The 23,045-nt window shown below is 41.3% G+C and overlaps 1 protein-coding gene across 1 annotated transcript in view; it reads right to left on the bottom strand.

Moving 5' to 3' along the window:
- LOC124615563 (interleukin-1 receptor-associated kinase 1-like) overlaps positions 1 to 23,045 on the bottom strand; it is a 179,955-nt gene that overhangs the window by 115,323 nt on the left and 41,587 nt on the right. The window contains exon 3 of the mRNA XM_047143540.1: positions 9,330 to 9,460. Coding sequence (XP_046999496.1) covers positions 9,330 to 9,460 — 131 coding nt within the window. The remainder of the gene's footprint in view (positions 1 to 9,329; positions 9,461 to 23,045) is intronic.

Here is a 23,045-nt window from a genome sequence, read left to right as displayed (position 1 = left end):
CAACTCCTATGAGGTCCATAAGATTCCTTTCCATCTCTCTTTTAAGGTTGTCTAGTTTTCCTGCTTGTAGCAGAGTTCTAACATTCCACGTACCAATTCTTGTTTTGATACAAAGAAAATATCCACAAAGAAATCTAGAGTGAAAGAAGAAACAATTCAATTGATTGACAAAAGAAAAAGATATAAAAATGTTCAGAAAGGAAAATACATAGAGCAATATAACTCACATAAAAATGAAATCAGTGGGAAGAGCAAGAAAGCTAAAGCAAAATGGCTGCAGGAAAAATGTGAAGAAATCAAAAAGGAAATGGTCAATAGCAGACACATGCAGTATGTACAAGAACCAAAAGGTAATATAAGAATGAGAAACCAACAGAGAAGTGCTTGAATTATAAAGGATTATGGCAAGTATCCACTCTCTCTTTCCTTCTGTTAAACATGTACCTTCAGAAGCAATGACAAAAATAAAAGAATGATTCAGGAGAGGGGTTACAGTTCTGGGATCAATCAAAAAATTAACAACATCAATTACCTCAGTGAAAGCAAGTAAGATTGATATGATCTTCTGAAAGGGGTTAACAGCCTTCTGAGCACAGAATAAGGACTGACAGTAAACCAAAGAAAGATAAAAGTATGGAGAAGTAGTAGATATGACATTAATGACAAATTTAATATCAAAATTGAAGGCCACATAGTATGCAAAGTACAGGTATTCTGCTATTTTTCAAGTGAAATAACACTTCAAGGACAAAGATACGTGCAGTGGAAACGGATTACCAGAGGAAAAGAAACTATTTCTCACTAAATGAAATGTATTAATAATGCCTTAATCTGAGAAAGCAATTTATGAGAATATACATCTGAAGCATAATATTGTATGGATGTTAAACATGGACTTTGGAAAAACTAGATAAGAGCGAAGAAAGGATTATATGGGAAACAATGGTTAGAAGAACTTGTAGCATTGCAGGGCATGTATTACGATATCAGGGAATAGCTTCCATGGTATCAGAGGGACCCATGCAGGGCAAAACCTGTACAATGAGATGGAGATGGAGATCAGGATATGTCAGGTGTAGAGATTACTCTGAAATGAAGAAGGAAACTTGGTGAGCTACATCAAGCATCTGATAAATGACGACAAAAAAGTTTCTCATTTTGAATACAAATCCTGGCCCCATTACTGTCAGTATTGTCACAAAAAAAAGTGTTTAAAAATATATCTCTGGACCAACAGTTGTTAAAATCCTTGTGTGTGTGTGTGTGTGTGTGTGTAACAACACACCCTCTTATAAAATACTTGTTGTTGTTGTTGTGGTCTTCAGTCCTGAGACTGGTTTGATGCAGCTCTCCATGCTACTCTATCCTGTGCAAGCTTCTTCATCTCCCAATACGTACTGCAGCCTACATCCTTCTGAATCTGCTTAGTGTATTCACCTCTTGGTCTCCCTCTACGATTTTTACCCTCCATGCTGCCCTCCAATACTAAATTGGTGATCCCTTGATGCCTCAGAACATGTCCTACCAACCGATCCCTTCTTCTTGTCAAGTTGTGCCACAAACTCCTCTTCTCCCCAATCCTATTCAATACTTCCTCATTAGTTATGTGATATACCCATCTAATCTTCAGCATTCTTTTGTAGCACCACATTTCAAAGGCTTCTATTCTCTTCTTGTCCAAACTATTTATTGTCCATGTTTCACTTCCATACATGGCTACACTCCATACAAATACTTTCAGAAACGACTTCCTGACATTTAAATCTATACTCGATGTTAACAAATTTCTCTTCTTCAGAAACGCTTTCCTTGCCATTGCCAGTCTACATTTTATATCCTCTCTACTTCGACCATCATCATTAGTTGTTTTGCTCCCCAAATACCAAAACTCCTTTACTACTTTAAGTGTCTCATTTCCTAATCTAATACCCTCAACATCACCCGACTTAATTCGACTACATTCCATTATCCTCGTTTTGCTTTTGTTGATGTTCATCTTATATCCTCCTTTCAAGACACTGTCCATTCCGTTCAACTGCTCTTCCAAGTCCTTTGCTGTCTCTGACAGAATTACAATGTCATCGGCGAATCTCAAAGTTTTTATTTCTTCTACATGGATTTTAATACCTACTCCGAATTTTTCTTTTTTTGCTTTACTGCTTGCTCAATATACAGATTGAATAACATCGGGGAGAGGCTAAAACCCTGTCTCACTCCGTTCCCAACCACTGCTTCCCTTTCATGTCCCTCGACTCTTATAACTGCCATCTGCTTTCTGTACAAATTGTAAATAGCCTTTCGTTCCCTGTATTTTACCCCTGCCACCTTCAGAATTTGAAAGAGATTATTCCAGTCAAAAATACTTAAAATGCTGAAATACTACTGGACTCTGGCATGACTGGCTAAACAAACATCGCATGCACAACTGGCTTTGTTTTTCCCAATAGCAGGAAAATTTGCTGCACAAGATTATGCCATGGAACACTACTGAGAGAATGTATCCAAAGTATTCGATCAGTACCACCATTAAGTCAACAGACTGAGACAGATTTCTAAGTGCAAAGCAAGTAGAACTTATGCAAGTCCTGGTACCATCTCAGTTTGTTATCCATCTGGATGCCCACAAACTTTACACATTAAGCCTCCTTCAACGTATGACCATTGAGCCCTACTTTTAGTACCTGTACGTCACTAACAACAGCAACACCTGTTAATCCAGTTGTTACAGATGCAAATGCCATCAGCTGTTCATCTGACCCCATTATGATCACTGCTTCCATCATTACAGGAAGCAAAGGAAGATTGCAGCAGCTACCAATGCTATCTGAACCTGCACATCCAGGTATGCAATGTAACTTATCCAGTATGCAATACACATTCATGCTGTCATCTAGTATCAGAATCTGTTAATTCGTACACAAGCTAAACCCACTAGCTGGTCCCAGTAACTTGGCACAATGAAATCTGTAGTCATTCTCTAAACATTTCAGTGGAGCTCACTTAAACGTTTTTCAGCATCACATGCACCATACTTAATCCTATAGTGCTTGGGTCACAGAGTTTGACACGGGGTTTGATCATGTGGCAATGGTAGCTGTTACAGTTACATTTCACCTCAGAAAGTACTGACTCAGAAACAGGCATATGAGTTACTCTGCTGCTGAGTGGTGCTCCATCTAAATGAGTAGTTCTTCAATGGTTTTCAATGGGTTGAACTCGAGGAGATGGGGACTGAATCGACCAGAGGAGCAGAGTTAACTTTCACTTTATCCTCCTTGTTTCAGTGAGGTTTTTATTTCTGTGAGGATTTTCCGGCCTTTACTTCTGGGACAGTAAGGACCATTTGTTTCTATGACCTGCAATCTGTGGCTCGGTCAGCCATTGGTTGGTGGTAGACTGTTGGTATGTTTTGTCCTGCGAGAAGGGCACCTTGGCAGGTGTCCTCTTCCCTGGTGATGTCAGAGGAGGACGAGGCATCTCCGGCTGCACCGATGGGGTGGTAACCACTGGTGCTGTAGGTGTGACAGTTGAGGGAGTTGGTGCACCCTCCCCTGGACGATAATTGACATATCTAGGACCAGCAGTTACTGTCCGACAATTGTCGTCATGCTAGGTGTGACTTTTGACACACTGTTTGCAAAGTTTGAGCTCATACTGGTCAGACGGAGTCGTTCAGACTTTTTCTCAGCTTCTTAATAAGACAGGCAATAGAATGTTTTATATTCCTGGATTTTCTTCTCCTCCTCGAAAACTGAACACATCAGCAAAAGAGGGAGAAGGTGTAGTAAGTGGTTTAACACTTGTGGGGAGGTTTTCACAAGTACTGCTGTCATGTGTTGACTGATTGGTTGATTTGGCGGTTCAAAGGAACCATCCCGGCATTTGCCTGAATAGATTTAGGGAAATCACAGAAAGTCGTGTTGTTCCGCCACACGTTTCACAAGTAATGTCATTAGTACAGCAGGACGACATGTGCACAAACCTCTATCTCACAGGAGCACGAAAACAGGTTTTACATGACACCTAAAAACCACTACCTTAACTTTCTCAGGTGAAACATATCTGCTGAAGGCTAGGATGAAAGATCCAGTGTCCAGCCTATTGTCCTTACATCCTTTGGATACAACGGATTCCACACTGCTCTGGGTAAGCAAGATGATTCTTCTGTTTGTAGTGAAAGGTCCTGATTGAAGATGACACCTTAAATCCTGTCAAGTTTGTTATGAGGAGAAATGGTAACCGGTATTATCCCTGAGCTTGTCACAGGCCTGAAGTGCCTGCAGTGGGTTAGCATATAATGCTTTGGTCAACAAAAATTCATTTCACATATTATCTATTGCTGTGACTTCTCTGAACAGATCCTGAGTATATTTAGTGAAAAACAATGGCTTTGGTGTTGCAAAAGATTTCCTATCAGTTCTGGGACATACCACGAGATGAGTGTATTGTCCACCTCCATTTCTCCTTGATTGAATCTCATCCTATGGCATGGCCAGAGACATAAACACTATGTGGTTGTAAGTCTCTGTGTCAGAATCTTGCGTTCTGTCTGCTGAGGTGGCAGTGTTGGCATTGCCACCAGTCTGGATGAGTTTGACCCATTTCACTGCAGATGAATGAGTTTGACCTGCTTCATTGCAGATCTTGCACAATGGTGCCACTCACTCCAACTGGGAACACTCAGCACCAGTGCCACCCCACCAAGGCAAAGGTTCCCTGGCACTGTATCAATTGTCCAGAGTCCCAGATTGGACAAGCACCTACTTCTTGCCATTCATGGGGAGGTAACAGCTCAGATTTCAGCAGTGCAGTCCCTGTGTAGTCAGGAGGCTACAGCCAAGAGGGTATATGATGACCCCCCCCTCCCTCCCCCCCCCCCCCTCACAATGAAGGATAGACTACCGCACTATGTTTCAGATGTGAAAATAAATCTCCTCCAATAGTAAGTGCAGAAGGTCACAGTGCATGGGGATTTATTTATTTATTTTTTTTTTTGTTGGGGTTTAAGGGCGCTCAACTACTGAGGTCATTAGCGCCCAGTCACTGTTGTTAGAGCACACGGAATCTAGTAAAACTCAAGGGGAGGGGGGGACATCAGAAAGACCTGACAAAGATGTAGATAAAATAAGTAAAAAGGTTAGATGTCTTTGGACAAGCCAGTCAAAGTTATAAAACGCAGAACACGAGCAGCTGCTCGAGCGTCATCAGCTAAAATATCCGGTAAAGTGGATGGCAGGGACAGGACAACACGAGATTGACTAAAGCGGGGACACGACAATAAAACATGGCGCACTGTTAATGCCTGACCACAAGGGCACTGCGGGACTGCCCCCAAATAGTGTGCCCTTCTGTGAAATTTAGAACAGTGGTGGTTGAACCCTAAGAGGGGACCATAAGTAATTATGCCAAAAATTTGAAGGAAAGGTGAAATGAACACAAACTAATTCTGGTCCTAATAATGGCCCAGTCATCAATGTTAAGTTTCACTAGGTATACAACACAACTCCTCTCAGTCGCCTCTTACGACAGGCAAGGAATAACAAGGATCTATTCTAGTTCCCGATACTGCAGGAGGCTCCAACATCCTGATTCTGATTATATCATTAAATATTTAATAACAGTACTTTAATTTGACAATGACAGGAACCTGATCTTCAACTAGCTGTCAACGGGGGGCCTTTTTTTATATTTTGTAGAAATACTGCTTCATTCACTATTAGCTTTAGTTTGACTTGTAAAATGTCCACAGATCATTACAAATATTCATAACTCCACTGTTGGTCTGTCTGTCAGTATTTCTACTTCATTCTGTTACCCCTCTCTCACATCACTGAAAGGAGAAATTTGTGCTTGTGTTCACTACCTATGATTTTCTATTTATGTTTCTTGTTTCCTGTTTGTCTCTTTTTCCTGATGAAGAAGCAATTGTTTTGAAAAATGTGCTGCTTCAAGTGTTATTGTTTGCATTTGTAGCTCTTCATGTCTCAGCAATTGCTACAATGGCATGCCTATCTCGAATTAGTTAGTATTAACCTCTCTTTTCTTTTGACAATCCAAAGCTAAATCTTAGACTTTCAATTGTCATCAGACAACAGGAGGGCATAAGAAAACAGATCTGTTTATTGGTACTGTATAATGAAGTAAGTAACCCAGTTTAAATCACAACAGTGGATAAGGAAAGACTTAGGGTAAAGTTTTTGAATTGGACTATACTGACCAAATAAAGTTATGCATCTTAAGAAGCTATAATAATTTATTTTAATTTATTTACATTGACGTCTTGATTTTCTGGGAAAGATTTTCTAGTAACAAAAGAAAAGGACAGAACAGCAACTGTAGAGAGCAGCAGGTGGTGGAAGAGAACTAGAGTGACCAGAAAATCAAACTGTAACAACATTCTTCCCACTTGAGCCACACAACAGATAAAAATGGACTGCAACCAATCTCCTTGAATAATAAGAAACAATGAAAGGTTTCGATGTAAGGAAAATCATAATCCAAGAAGAACAAATTTACAATAGCAAATCATTGGCAATTTTTGTTCTAGGAATAGTTTGAAGGCATAATCCAACATAATGACACATCAGCCTAATACATCTCCTCCACAAGAAGACATTGCAAGTTTGTCAGATATGAATACTGTAAGAGATAGTCTTGCATGAAGTGACATAATAATTATATAATTATCCCACAGCACATGCCTAATTGCTAAGGAGGGGGTAGTCAAGACGCAAGTCATTGCAGATAGAGCACTAAACTACTGGGTTATGAGAAGGGGAAGAAAATTGATTGTGACCATGTTCATGAAGCCACCCCAGAATTTATCTGGAATGATTAAAAACAGAAAATCTCTGCTAAAAGAGATAAATTTCACAATAACAACCTCATGAAATTGATTTGGTTCGTCCCTTGGTGTTTCTACCTGACTTCTCATTAAAGTTTTAGTTTTTATGCTTCTCTTTGCTTCATTTTTGAACAGATTTTCATTCGAAATTTATGAGTAACTTTGAGTTACCCATGTTACATGGTGATTAATCACTTGAACGAATTGCAACTGTGATGCTCCAAATAACAGCTACAGGCTCCTCTGACTAGTTGGACCAATGGCAGGGGTACCAGGCACAAGTTACTCACTCATCTTTTTGGCATCAACGATTGCCTCATGACTTGCTAATGCCTTAATGCAGGTTTCATTCCATCCTTAGTTTTTTAGTTATCAACCTGTGAGCGGTGACACACTTAACATATTGTTGCTTGTTATTCAGACTGTTTTAGGTGCCACATGATATTTTAACCAGTGTGGTAAGTAGGTAACAGTGATCTGTTCTTGATAACCAGTTAGAAAAAAAGTCAAGATCATAAATAAGTGAGATATTCTGTGATCTTTTCTTAAAACAAAAATGAGCCACATAATATGCAACAATGGAAAATCCAGACTGGAATGTACCAATATTTCAGCAGCTTCTAGCAGATGTTTGGTTAGATAGTAAGGAAGTTACACGTTTGAAACTGCCTCACCCACCCGTCCACCTGTAGCCTTCTCAGCAAAGCTAGGTCATGTACAGGTACATGTCTGTTGTCACGACCCGAAAAAATGTTGATATTGAAGTATTTGGGCAGCTTTACTTAGCTTCCCATATTTGTTTTTCATCTATGGCATCAGCGAAACAATTAGTGCTTGTAAATTTCTGAATCACCATCACTGTTGTCCTTGGTACCAAAAAATTGAAGCAGCCACCTTAGACAGCTTTGCTATGTTTTGATCACCATTACATATCTGCCTGAAGTGGCCTGAGCTCATTTTGATTATCAGCCTGAAAAATTTACACAGGAGCTGTAGTTCTAGTAGTTACAAGTGTCTCCCATCACTTCAGTTGTATTTGATCAGAGAGTTGCAAATTAGCTGGGCTGGAGGTTAGCACTAATTAAACAGATAACTAATATCTGTAATATTTGCCCCCCCCCCCCCCCCCTCCATGCACCCATCCTCTACCACTGACAATGAGCTCAAAACCACTTCAGGAAGAAAATTCTAGCCAACAGAAGCTTTGCTGCACACTTATGCATGGAGAAAGTTTGCAAAATAAGGCAGAATTTAATGACAACACATTTGGATTATTAGCGTATAAAATGAAATTTTAAAAAATTGAAATTAAAGTCACATATCACTAAAACAGTAACAAAACTTGATATTACTTTTCACAACAACAAAATGTTTAACAACAGGATATGCTCACATTTAGATGTCGCACATAGTTGGGACTGAGATAGCATAGTCTGTAGTAGAGACGTGAGGAAACCTAATGCCGATACAACATGTAACATACCAGTACCAGGACACCATCACTAAACCTGTCTATTCCCTCAATGTTTCTGTGACTGCACTGCCTACCACTTTCTCACCATGCGTTTGTCATAAAAACCATTTTGCACACTACAACAGAATTCATTCATGAAGAGCACATTCCTACAAAGAGCAAATGGTCTTGCCTTGCTGCTTTCGAGATACTTAAAAGCTCTGCAGGCAACTATCTATTACACAATTTCATTGTGACATCAACTCCAGATAACAGTCCTGTTGCCGAAAGATTAGTCTTGGCCATGAAAAACATTCCTGTCTCTCAGAACCATCAACAAAGCCATGAAATGACGCTTTGTGACGTACTTATTGCTGCTGAGACTGCAGTCTACATCTGAGCTGCTTCGAAGCATCTGCTGATTCTACCCTGAAAAATATAGCCAATAATGCATTTTTGTGGCAGTAAGTGTACATTGTGAACTTGAGTAAGTAAGTTCATCAATATACTATACTCTCCTGACTGCAGCTTTAGCTCTAAAAACACTGATTTTCATTGTCCTTCAATTAGCTGCCTAATCAAGGCAAATGATGCTTCTTTCCTATACAGGAGAGACAAGTTCAGTTGAGAATGACTGTTCACTTTTTCTATTTTCCTCATCATGCTTCACTTCTGGGCACTAGTGCAGTTCCCTTGACAGGTGATGGACAAGGAAAAAGAGGAAAGGACAAAATGTACACCAGTAGGAGAGTAGGAAAAGTGACTCAATATCCTAGACCACTAAAAATAAATTCAGTTATAGCAATAAACTTTTAACAAGTTACTGGAAAACTATATAGAAACCACAGGATGAAAATGCAAATAAAATATGTAGAAAGCCAAATTTCACAGTAGAACTCTATTTCATTTCTTTTGTTTCACAATTTATTTACAAAGAAAGATTACATGAAATCAACATAGCCCAGCAACAAAAAATGATAAAACAATTTTTAACAACACTTATAAAAAAAAACAAATAAATCCTTAACTCACAGGAACAACAGAAGGTGATAAGACTGGCACATTTGATTTATTGTTTTTTAATTCCTCCAAGTACTTGGCACGTTCAGTTAAGTCCAGAAACTGCTCTCCTTCATATATAAAGTGATGGTACTGTGGATCAACTGTCACAAAAAAGTAAACACTTGTTACATGTATGTAAATGAAATCACATGTTGCACAATATACCACAATTTCTTAACTTAATTAAAAATTAACGATTCATCATGCTCCATTATTCAGCACACCAAAAATGGTCCTAAGACCTTCTGTTGAGGCACTCAGGTGTTGTGTAGGATAGAGTCATAAAACTGGATTTTGATTAAGTACCTTTTCACCACCTTCAAAAGACGATGTTGGCTACTGATGGAAGACATATACTGAATTTGGAGTCTTCCATCAATACTGACATCACCACCTGAAGGACAGTCTACACCTTAGTTTTTACAGCACCATCAGAAAAACATTTGAGAGCCTTATCAAAATTTATATTTGGTGAAAGCTTTATAGAACACACTTCACATATCTGACAGGACAGGCCATGATGTTCTTACTTGTACCCTAAGCCATACATATTAAGAGCTTTCCCTACACAATAAAACTAACTTCACAATTTTTTTAATAAATAAAAATTTAAAGGATTCACTAAAATAAGAAAAGGCACTCAGTAAGCTTGTTATGGCAAACAGGCTTTGATATACAGTCAGTTAGTTTTTCATCTTATTTCACCTTTATTCTTCTTCTTCTTCTTCTTCTTCTTCGTTTCACCCAACTTTGGGGTACGTTGAATCAATCACTTCTGTGTGTTCTGTGCCTTTCTTTTCGCCCAGTACTGCTTCATTCTTTCTGATCTTGCTTTTCTTTCCTCATCAGAGATGACAATCGTTCTTTTCTTTCTATTTTGGAGCTGGAATCCCTCTTTTCTGTCTTTGCTTATCATTTTTGCGGTCCTGTCTGTGAGCATTTTTTCTGTGATGTGTAGTTCTCTTAAGTCTTTCTCTGTTTGGATAAACCAATTTGGTTTGGATTTTTTATTCCTGAAGTAGTCAAACATTCTTTTTGTAAGTCTATTTGGGTTCATTCTGAGAATGTGCCCATAAAACTCAATTCTTCTTTTCCTCATTGTATCCGAAAGTTTTTCTGTGGTTTTGTAGAGTGTTTCATTTTTGGTATGAATTAGTTTGTCGTTATGAAATTTGGGGCCTAAAATTTTTCTCAATATTTTTCTTTCTTTGATCTCTAGCCTTTCAATTGGGCCATGGTTAGTGATAGATAATGTCTCAGCTGCATATAGTGCTTCTGGTTTAATGACAGTGTTGTAATGTTTTATTTTTGAATTCCATGAGAGGGACTTTTTATTATAAGTATTTTTAGTAAGCTGAAAGGCTAGTTCAACTTTGTTTCTTCTTAATTCTATTGCTTTTTTCTCAAGGGCGTTCCAGCTAATCCATTCACCAAGATATTTGAATTCTTTAACAATTTCGATCTTTTGGTCTCTTACTTTAAGATATTTCATTGGCTTTTTTATATTTGTGATTATTTTGGTTTTTTCAAAAGAAATTTTAAGGCCTATTTTCTCTGCTTGTTTCTGTAATTCGAGGATCTGTTCTTTGGCTTCTTCCCATGTTTCAGCTAGTAGGGCCATATCATCTGCAAATGCTAGGCAATTAACCTTGATGCCTTTGTTTTTTGTTCCTAGTCGGATTCCACTATTGATTTTCTTGTTCCATTCTCTTACTATTTTTTCTAGGGCACAGTTAAATAACAATGGAGAGAGTCCATCACCTTGTCGTACTTCAGTTTTTATCTCAAATAGGTCTGAGAGTTCTCCCATAAATTTAATTTTGGAGTATGTGTTGGTGATGGTTTCTCTAATTAGGTTTGTAGTTTTATTGTCTAGGTTCAATTCTTTTAATATGGAGATTAGAGATTCCCTGTCTATGGAGTCGTACGCCTTTTGAAAGTCAATGAATGTGATGACATACGCTTTTGCTCTCGATTTTTGGTAGGCCATAAGATTTTTGAGGTTTAGAATTTGTTCTGGGCAGGATCTTCCCTTTCTGAAGCCTGCCTGGTATTCTCCAAGTTGACAATCTAGCTGGGGTTCTGCTCTGTTCAAAAGGACTTTAGACAGTATTTTGTATGTTACGTCAAGGAGCGAAATCCCTCTGTAATTGTTGGGGTCTGTTCTGGATCCCCTCTTATGAATTGGGTGAATGAGGGCCATCTTCCATTCATCCGGAATTCTTTCTGTTTTCCATATTTCTTCAAATATATTTTGGAGAGATTCTATGGCATTTCTATTGACATTTTTCCACAGTTCAGCTGTAATTTGGTTCTCTCCCGAAGCCTTATAGTTTTTGAGATTCAAAATGATTGATTGTAGTTCCTCGACGGTGGGTGGTTCTGAGTTAGGACTTGTTGAAGTTGAGTTGCTGAAATCCATTTTTTCAATTGGTTCTTTACAGTTGAGAAGGTTTCTGAAATATTCCCTCAAAATTTTGCAATTATCCCTGTTGTTGTGTGCAATATTACCATTTTTATCTTGTAATTGGAGTGTCGGTGGGCTGTACTTGGTTATTTTTTGTTTAAAAGTTCTGTAAAAGCTCCTAGTCTTGTTTTTGTTGAAGTCTTCGTTGATCTGCAAAAGGAGTTGATCTTCTTGTGCTTTTTTAATTCTTTTGAGGTTTTTACTCACTAGTTTTCTTACACTCAGGAAATTTTGCCTATTATATTCATTTTTCTGAGATTGCATCTGTTGCCATGCTTTCTTTCTTTGCTCAATAAGTTTGTCACATTCCTCTGTCCACCATGCGTGTTTTTTGATTTTGGTTATAGGTGCTATTTGTTCAGCTTTGGTTAGTAGGCTTTCCTTCATTTGATCCCAATTTTGGTTCCTTATATCTTGAGTCACGAGGGGAAACTCCTTCGAATTCATTATCTTTTCTGGATCGTATCTTCTGCTTTTGGGTTTACTGTTTCTATCTTTCCTTTTGGGGATAATTTTGAGTTTTATTTTAGAAAGATAGTGATCAGAATCCAAGTTTGCTCCTCTGAGTACTTTGACATTTTGTATTTCTGTATGGTGTTTCCATTTTATCGCCACATGATCAAGTTGAAATTCACCCAAGTGTGGGTTTGGTGAGGTCCATGTCTTGTGTTTTCTGGGTAGTCTCTTAAAGGCTGTGGATTTCAGGATCAAGCCATGCGCTTGGCAGAGTTCTACTAATCTGACTCCATTTTGGTTAGTTCTATTGTGCGCTGGGTAGTTTCCAACAATATTTTTGTATTTCTTCTCTTTTCCTACTTGAGCATTGAAGTCCCCCGTAAGTATGATGTTGTGTTTGTCTGGGATCTTTTGCACCACGTCATCTAGTTGTTCCCAAAAACGTTCCACCTTTTCCTTATTTTTCCTATTGTCTTCATTTATGGGGGCATGTGCACCTTTATTCATTATACGGTTTATAGTTTCCATACTGGATAACAAGTGCTTTAGTGTTTTTCAGTATGTGATTATATAACTGCTGCAGTTCTCATAATGGAATGCTACAGTACCTCTCTGAAGCGCCAAACATTTTCTTAAGTGGATGTTATCCTTCTGGTGGAATATTATTCTTGAATAATTAAAGATGCTATCCATGTCTGCACTTAATGGTCTCAGTCAAGTCTCACAACCTGTGACACCTTGGTTTTACTATTGTAAGGACACCATTAAATAAAGCCACTCGCAAGTTGTGTCTACTGTTATTTAATGATATTACCTCCCAAACAATAGCCCTGTCAAACACATGATAAGCTAACTATATGTTCTAAGCAAGGTCAAGGTGCAAATCGTGTTCAAATGGCAGTGGAAGAATTTATATTCTCCATAAGTTAGAATGACCTTAGACACTGCACATCAGGACAGTCTACAACCAGACACAAAAACGCTACTTCCATAAGTGATACAATAATTTAAGTCAAACATTCACCAACATACAATGACGACAATGACAACAACAACAACAACAACAGCAACAGCAACAACAACAACGGTGATGATACATTTTTATTCTATCTTTATTAATGTGTTTAAAATTCATGAAACTTGAAAAGTTTAGGATCACAAAAAACTTGCATCCTTTTTATTATCATGAATGCTTCAAGATGACAAAATAAGATTTTCGGCAAACATTTGTAGGCAGAGGGACACCTAATTTTGTCCAATGGGTAATACTTTTAATTTTTGAATCAACCAAGATATTGAAGTAAGCACAGTTTTATCAAATGGAACAACATATTTTTTCAAACGGCATTCAAAAGCTTCTGAAATCGGGAATATGGTAAATACAATGCTCATTAATGTTGGCGATGAAAAGTGCAAAAGCTGACAAGCAAGACATCCAGAATAAGCTATTGTGGTGCAAATACTGCCAAGTGCTCTCATGCCAGACTTCATCATTGTGTCCAGCAAGAAGATAGTCCTACACTATGAAGATGAAACGTATTCCTTCCTGAGCCTATTTTATACACCAAGGAGACAAGATCAGCTACAACTGCTGTAGATGAAATTACAGCATAAAAAAGGGGTTAACAAAGCTGTTTCAAATGACTGCACTAATTCATATTTAGTTGAACAGTTTTGTGGTAAAAGGTAAACATTGACTGATTAGCTGGTTGGTTGGTTGGTTGGTTGGTTTAAAAGAGGGAGAAAGGGACCAAACTATGAGGTCATCAGTCCCTCGTTCCGAATAAAACAATGCCACAAGTGTGAGAACAAAACAAAAGAGACTGACAACTCAAAACGGAATGAAAGGAAAAATCACAAGAACGATGAAGGGCAACAAACATATAAATGGACAAAAGAGGACAAGAAAACCACAGAAATCCAAGAAACAGGAGGTAGAGATTAAAACAGCAAAGCAGATTACCATGGCTGGCTGACCATGAGAATAAAAAAGGAGAAGCCAGCCACTCTGCAACACATTAAAACCTCCACCCTAGAAGCACTAGTGTGGAGGACAAAGAGGAACAAAGTAAATGCACTAAAACTTAGAACAAATGATAAAACCCACCCTTACGAATAAAATGCAAAACTAAATCAGCCGATATGGCATTGTGAGATAAAATTAGTGTCAACGTGTCCGAAAACCCAAAATTTCGTCACTGGGCATTCAAAGTGGGACAGTGCATCAGAATATGGGCCACTGTCAACTGGGCACCACACCAACACTCAGGCTGGTCTTCATGCCGCAGGAGGTAACCATGGGTCACCAAAGCGTGGACAATGCGAAGCTGGCAGAGGACAGCCAATTCCCTGTGAGAGTCCCGCATGGGAGTCTTCCACACATTCGTAGCCTCCTTAACGACATGCAGTTTGTTGTGTGTACTGTTACGCCATTCCATTTCCCACAGCCGAAAAACCCTACACAGATCAGGTTCAGAGATGCCCATTTCCAGAAGCGGTTTCCATATAGCCTGTTTGGCCAGCCTGTCGGCAAGTTCGTTGCCCAGGATGCCGACGTGTCCTGGAGTCCTCACAAACACCACTAAATGATGGGACTGGCCCAGGACATAGATTGGACCCCTGGATGGATGCTACCAAAGGATGGTGAGGGTAGCACTGGTCGATAGCTTGTAGGCTGCTCAAGGAGTCAGTACACTGAAGAAATAATTTGCCAGGGCATGAACGGATATACTGAAGTGCAGAGGAGATGGCCACCAGCTCTGCTGTGAATACACTGCAGCCATCAGGCAAAGAATGCTGTTCAAAATGACCTCTGTGGACGTAGGAGAGCCAACATGACCATCAGCCATCGCACCATGGGTGTAAATCACTTCAGAGCCCTGGAACACGTCAAGAATCGAGAGGAAGTGACAGCGGAGAGCGACAGGAGTAACTGAGTCCTTAGGGTCATGCGAAAGGTCCAGACAAATCTGTGGCCTAGGTGTACACCATGGAGGTGTATGCAGACAGACCTAGATGGGAGGTGGTAAAGGGAAGGACTCAAGTTCAGACAGAAGGGATGTGAACCGCAATCATTAGCCTTGACCTGGGCCACCCACTGATGCAGGAGATGAGCTGCTGTGGGTGGAAAAAGGAGACGGCAAATCGGACACTCAGGAGAACTACGAATGTGTGCGAGCAGTTGTGCACGTCAGATATGCGATGGAAGGACTCCAGTCTCCACCAGGACACTAGTCACCAGACTCATTCTAAAAGCTCCCATCGCAAGGTCAACACCACATTGGTGCACTGGGTCGACTACATGCAACGCTGAGGGCTCCGCCAAACCATAAACCAGACTCCCACAGTCAAGGCGGAATTGAACAAGGGCTTTTTAGAGCTACAGCAGAGTAGAGCGATCTGCATCCCAGTTGGTGGTTGCTCAGGCAGCGGAGGGCCTTGAGGTGTTGCCAGCACTTCCACTTAAGCTGATGAAGGTGAGTTAGCCAAGTCAATCAGGCATCAAAAACCAGTCCTAAGAATCGATATGTCTCCACTACAGTGAGTGGATCATCATGAAGGTAAAGTTCTGGTCCCGGATGAATGGTATGATGCCGACAGAAGTGCAGCCCATGACTGCATCTTGTGGATGGCTCCCTGTAGGCACTGCTCAGCAACACCATACTTGTGGAGCAGAAGTAGTCTGCATACAGAGAGGGTGAGGCGGATGGCCCTACAGCTGCTGCTAGACCGTTAATGGCCACTCAACACAGAGCCCTGTGGGACGCCATTCTCCTGGGTATGGGGGCAACTATGGGAGGCACCAACTTGGGCACAGAAAGTAAGGAGCGACAAGAAATTCTGGATAAAAAACGGAAGCGAGCCTTTGAGACCTCACCTGTATAATGTGGCAAGAATATGATGTCGCCAGGTGGTGTCATACACTTTGCGTAGATCAAAAAAGACGGCAACAAGGTGTTGGCATCTGGTAAAGGCTGTTTGGATGGCAGACTCGAGGGACACAAGATTATCAGTGGTAGAGCACCCCAGGCGGAAGCCGCCCCGACATGGAGCCAGTAGGCCACACGACTTCAGGACCCAACCCAACCGCCGACACACCATATGTTCCAGTAGCTTCCAAAGAACGTTGGTGAGGCTGATGGGCCGATAGCTATCTGCATCAAGCGGGTTTTTACCACGTTTCAGCACTGGAACAATGGTGCTCTCTTGCCATTGCAATGGAAAGACCCCATCGCACCAGATCCAGCAGAATATGACGAGGAGATGGTGCTTCTAGTCAGACAAGAGATGTTTAATCATCTGACTGTGGATCCGATTCGGCCCAGGTGCTGTGTCAAGGCAATGTGCAAGTGCACTGAGGAGCTCCGTAAATGGGGCGTTATAGGGTTCACTGTGGCGTGTAGTGAATGAGAGGACTTTCCTTTCCATCCCAGGGACACCTGTTGGGATCTGGTACCCAAAAAGACATCTGATCTTCGTCCAGACTTGGGGAAGTGACGTATGGCACCCAATGGTCGACACCTACCTCTCCCAACACTCCTGTTTCCGTCACTTTATAAGCTGGCATACATGGGCACGGAGTCGCTTAAAGGCTATCAGATGCTCCAGGGAAGGGTGCCGCTTATGTCGCTGTAGAGCTCGCCAACGCGCTGTTATTGCCTCAGTGACTTCCGGTGACCACCTAGGGACTGTCTTTCATCAGGGGCACCCTAAAGAGGGACTGCATTTTCTGCCACATAAACGATTGTGGTAGTCACCTGCTCAAACACCACATCGATGTTACCATCTGGGGGAGAGCCAACGGTGACATCAACGTGAAAGTTTCCCAGTCCGCCTTGTTTAAAGCACAGCTGGGCAGGTGTCCATGGGCCTGATGCCTGGACAGTGATAGGAAGATAAGAAAGTGGTCACTACCACACAGGTCATCGTGTGCTCTCCAGTAGATAGATGGAAGATGTCCTGGGCTGCAAATTGATAAATCAATGGCCGAGTAACTACTTCAAGCCACACTGAAATGTGTGGCGGCCCCAGTATTTAAGTGGCAGAGGTCGAACTGAGACAGTGAAGTTTCAACATCTCTGCCTCGGTCAGTAAGCACCGTGTCACCCCACATGGGGTTATGGGCGTTAAAATCTCCCAAAAGTTGGAAAGGTTTAGGAAGTTGATCAATCAGTGCAGCTAATACATTCAGAGGTACTGCACCATCTGGAGGAAGATATAAATTCCAGACAGTTATTTCCTGTGTCATCCGTATTCTGACAGCCACAGTTTCAAGAGGGGTTTGAAGGGGCACAGTTTCACTACAGACTGAGTTTAGGACATAAACGCAGACTCCGCCTGACACTTGATTATAGTTGCTACGGTTCCTGTAATATGCCTTATAGCTGTGGAGGGCAGGGGTCCGCATTGCTGGGAACCAAGTTTCCAGGATGGCAATGCAGAAAGCAGGTGTAAAGCTTAACAGTTGCCATAGCTCAGCCAGGTAGTGGAAAAAACCGCCGCAATTCCACTGGAGGATGATGTCATCGTGGGACTGGGAAGGCACGGAACATTCAATGAGGCAGTTTACACCTCAGAGTCACCTGCTGCCACCGACAGTCTATATCCATTGTGTCTGAGGGTCCGGCGAGATCCAGGTCCTCAGCGGATGCCAGAATCTCCACCCCATTCTCAGACGCAGAGCTTGTAGGTAGCGGTGGTGTGGGTGCCACTGCAAGTTCCTTGTTCTTGGGGGTCTTCTTTTTCAATTTCTTGCACTGTTCCTTGGGTTTCCCTGGCTGCAAGGACTTCATTAAATCGGTCTCCGGGACTGAGAATGAGCATGAAGCCCTACAACCAGCTGCTTTTGGGCTCTTCAGCCACTGGCAGGTGTCATCTTTCCCACTAGCGGAAACCTGAGAAGGGAGTGACCCAAAGGACCCCTTCCTAGCAAGAGGAGCCGAAGAAGTCATACGCTTCTCTGGTTCAGAAGTGAGGACTGAAATCCACGATGGTTGGGGTGGTGTTGCTCCCGAAGTAGGTTGTGTGGGAGCAACATGGAGGGAAGTGCACCCCCACCATCAAGGGGGCAGGTGTAGTCTCCTGGTTCTGAGAGGCAACAGGAACTTGAAGAACTGATGGGGCGACAACTGTCTTCTTAGTGGTGGCATAGGATGAGGTTATAGCCACAGGACATAGGCACACAAATTTCCTCTTAGCTTCAGTGTAGGTCAGTAGGTCCAGGGTCTTATATTCCATGATTTTCCTCTCTTTCTGTAAAATCCTGTAGTCTGGTGAGCAAGGTGAATTATGCTCTCCGCAGTTGACACAGATTGCAGGCGGGGCACACGGAATATTGGGATGCGATGGACGTCCACAGTCTCGACAGGTGGGGCTGGAAGTACAGTGGGAAGACATATGCCTGAACATCCAACACTTAAAGCACCACATTAGGGGAGGGATATATAGCTTGACGTCACAGCGGTAGACCATCTCGGGCAATATGTCACTCTCGAAGGCCAAGACGAAGGCACCGGTGGCAACCTGGTTATCCCTCGGACAAGAATGGATGCGCCGGATGAAATGAATACCTTGCCGCTCTAAATTGGCGCGCAGCTCATCATCATACTGCAAAAGAAGGTTCCTGTGTAATATAATACCCTGGACTATATTTAAGCTCTTATCAGACGTAATGGTAACAGAAACATCCCCCAACTTGCCACAAGTGAGTAACGCCCGTGACTGGGCAGAGGATGCTGTTTTTATCAAAACTGAACCAGAGTGCATTTTGGACGAGCCCTCCACCTCCCCAAACTTGTCCTCCAAAAATGCTCCACAAATTGTCTTCCAAATGCTCCACAAAAAACTGAGGCTTCATGGACATGAGAGATTCCCCATCTACTCTCATACATACGAGGTACTGGGCTGAATAAGTTTCACTGGTATCCTTAGCCTGGCATTCCCTCCATCGTGCGGCCAGGGAGGGGAACGACTTGGGGTCATATTTCTTAGCATTGAAGTTAGACTTTGCCTGCTTAGAGACTGCTGGCGATCGACCACCAGCAAGAGATGACATACTACGCTTCATGGTGTGTCATCTGCCCTGACGCCACCCACTCTGACCAGGGGCCCTCCCCATGGGTGCCACCCAGCCGCAGCAAAGGCCACCTGGCAGGATGGCCATTGCCGGGGAGTCCTGATGCCCCAGGGTGACGGGCATCTGCTCCTTGGCATCGTGGGGAGGTAACAGCACAGGTATCAGCAGAGCGATCCCTGTGTTGTAAGGGGGCTACAAGCAACAGGGTACACGGTGGCCCAACCACAACAGACCGGCTACTGTGCTGCATAAGAAGTGCAAAGAAGGCCATGGTCATCGTCAGCACAGAAAGTGGCACTGCATAGTGCATGGTGGAAAACGCACCCAGGAAGGTGTCCTCACCGAAGAGATGGAGAATGGGCATGACTGCAAGGCGACAAGGAGAAAGTGGGCTAAGGATCTCAATGCACAATGGACACGATGCACCATGTAAGACGCCCTTCCCTAATTGGTTCGCTCTTCGGGAAAATTTTGAAAAATGGAGGTCAAACCCTACATGGGATCATCACATAAAGGCCGAAAAGTGAGAATCCTTTTAGTCACCTCTTACGACAGCCAGGAATACCTCGGACCTATTCTAACCCCTGGGCCCGCAGGGGTGATTGATTAGCTGGCAGAGCTTGCCACGGAAGTCCCACTTATCAGCGCTTACACTGAAGCATCTGATTCCAGCAGCCTATTTTGTTTTATGTAACTATATACTTGCAGTGTCTGATTCTCCTGTTATTTCTATACTGAAGTTTGGTTATATACTGCCATTACTTCTGTAAAAATTTTGTAGATTTGGTCATGTTATGTCAACCCTGTTGTTTGGTGCACAAACTGTTTGCTTTAGATTCCTTGTACTGGCCACCTGCAAGTTGGCCCATTTTTAAAATTAATTTGTTGTGCTGTTAAAATTATATTTATGATTAACTGATAAAATGAGAAGCCTCAGTTAAAGAGAGAGAGAATGTTAAGCTGACTCTCTCACAGTGGCATTGAGGCTTACCTTTCTTTAATTGGTCACGTCAACAGGTCCAGTGCTATTTGCTCTCTCTCAATGATGTTGTGAACTGTGCTTCTACCTGGAGCACAGTGTCCTTTCATTCCGGGCAGGCAGATAGTTTTGAGATGCAGAAATGAAAAGATATATGCACCAGAGCAGATAGCAAGAAGGTGAATACACTGTGTAGCAATTTGGTAGCTGGCTACGCTGTAGAGCATTGCGTACTGCCTCAACAAACATAATTTTTATATACAACAAACTGGGTCTTGCTTTAGAATTTGAGTGGAAACTATGGGTGCTCCCACGTTATATGCTCTAAAACTAAATGTACGGGTGCAGGAACCAGGGGACTGCAACCAACAGTTGTGTACACAGTGGCATTGGAAATAGCTTTTGAAGAGGACATGAGGAACGTGATGAAATAGTAGCAAGATAACAGTGTCATAAACCACTATACTGCTGTATGGAGAGGTAGTCTCACAAATGTCTGTCCCTACTGTACCGAATGTAACCAAAAACATAACTCAGGAACAGTTTGTGTGTTTATTACTTTTACTGTCAAAGCAAGTGCTCAAAATGTTGACCTGGAGCACTGACATACACTATAAACTAATTCTGAATGTACAATACTGCAAGACAAATTTCATTTGTTATTATTGCAGCAAAGATCCATGTTATACAGGCTTCGGAAATTGTCGGTTTCCTTGCATACTTCTTGTTTTCATTTTCCTCCAAGATAAAAGTTGAGAGGTGCTAAATCTGATGAGCATGCAGGTATTTTTCATGTTTCCTGAATGCCCGATTCAACAATATCCAAAAGTTTCATTATGAATGTCTGTAATTATTTATGTCAAATGGGCAGGACATCTGTCATTTTGGTACCACATGTATGTGTTATAACAGTGGGATGTCTTCCAGTATCTGCAGCAACATGTATATTAAAAACTGTACATACTTCAGTGATTTAGAGCCTCCACACTGAAACAGGAACCACAGATGTGATTTTTGAACATCCTTCACCAAATACTGACAGACTAAGGCTGTATTTATCCAACATCTCGAGCAGGTCACCTTACAGAGGGTGCTGCTTGGTACCTGGTACCATTTCCCCTTTACAGTATCTTTTATACAGGAACCAAATGAAAAATGAAATGTCTGCGTGCTTCAATATGCACCATGACCTCTCTGTCCTTATGACCAGTACAGAGCAAATGCAGAGGAACCAGCAGAATTTTTTTTCAGGCCACCTGATATACTGATTTTCTAAATTCAAATGAAATTTTATATTGTATTTTCAGCCTCAATTCACACAAACTGCATCATAACTGGTTTCAGCATCTTACTGAGTCATCATCAAATGATTTGAATACATTACATAGTAACTCCCCAAACTACAACAAAGTTGTGGTGGGTTCATTTGTTCAAAATCTTATGTCTGTGAAAGTTCTTCACTGAGTGTTTTGAAATATTGGCACGGTGGCACTCCAGTAGGTATCCATTTATTCAAATACGACATTTTGTCAAAATTTCAAAGGACTTGGTGAACAATTTTTGGAGATTTAATCTTTTGAACAAAGAACATGAAATCCTCTTTATATTTTATATCTACAGGATGTCCCACCTAACTTTGCCACATCATACTGTATATTATGAAATGAAATAAAACGTGAAAAATGCAACTGGCCAGGGATGCACCAATGTCAGGGCTCACTGAATGAGCGGATTGCACAATCTATACAAGTAAACAAACTTCACTTTCAACATGAAGTTACGTTTTTTTAGATGGGACGTGTATGTTGTTTCTACTGAAATGAAAACTAGAGGTACAAATAGTGATAGCAGACTTGGTTTCACTGCTCTAAACCTTATACCTTCTGTAACTATTACAGTATAAAGTCAAGCACTGGCACACCAATCGGGAAGGATAGAGAAGAGAAGGCTGTGAGAAGAAATCAGCCAATCACACGCTGACAGGATTTCCATCCAGGACGACAATGTGACATGATGCTTTTAATTAATTTGATATTATAATAAATGTTCAGTGGAAAAAACAGGATTAATTATTTAAAGAAATAACTTAATAGTTAAAAAAAAAAAAAGAGACTTGCAACCCTGTGGCCGAACTTCCCCAAAAGTGGCCTCTCAGCCAACAATGCCACATGATCATTCCATATATAGTCACTGTGTTCCCCTGAGGTAGTATGCCCCATCTGTTTATCTCTAAATATAAACACTGCAAACCAGAGCAGGATGCATAGTAAAGGGTACCTTATACCATTATTTGTTACATCCCATGAATGACAACGTAATGGGAAAAAACTTTCTCTGTGACCTAATCTCTCTCATCTTTTTCTTAAAGTTCTTATCCAACGTATGTTGAAGCAACAATTTTAATTGTTTTACAGTCTGTTTCAAACAGTGGATCTCCAAATTCAGCAGCATGTTGTGAAAACAGTTTCATATTTCTCCCAAAGACCACCATGGTCTCGAAGCTACTGCATAAAAACTGACTGGGTTGACTGGATAGAAATTTGACAGCTTGTATCTGACCTCTTAGAACCCCCTTTAAACTGACCTAGCAAAGATGTAAAATATTTCATCAACAACCAATTATAAGTCCCACAAGACACATTTCCATAATTCTCAAACAAAATATGAGGATTCACCTACTGTACAATAGACTTATTTTACTCCATCCCA

The sequence above is a fragment of the Schistocerca americana genome, chromosome 5 (genome assembly GCF_021461395.2).
Source record: "Schistocerca americana isolate TAMUIC-IGC-003095 chromosome 5, iqSchAmer2.1, whole genome shotgun sequence".
NCBI lineage: Eukaryota > Metazoa > Arthropoda > Insecta > Orthoptera > Acrididae > Schistocerca > Schistocerca americana.
Note: the sequence above shows the minus strand (reverse complement) of the source record. Positions and strands in the feature narration are given on the sequence as shown.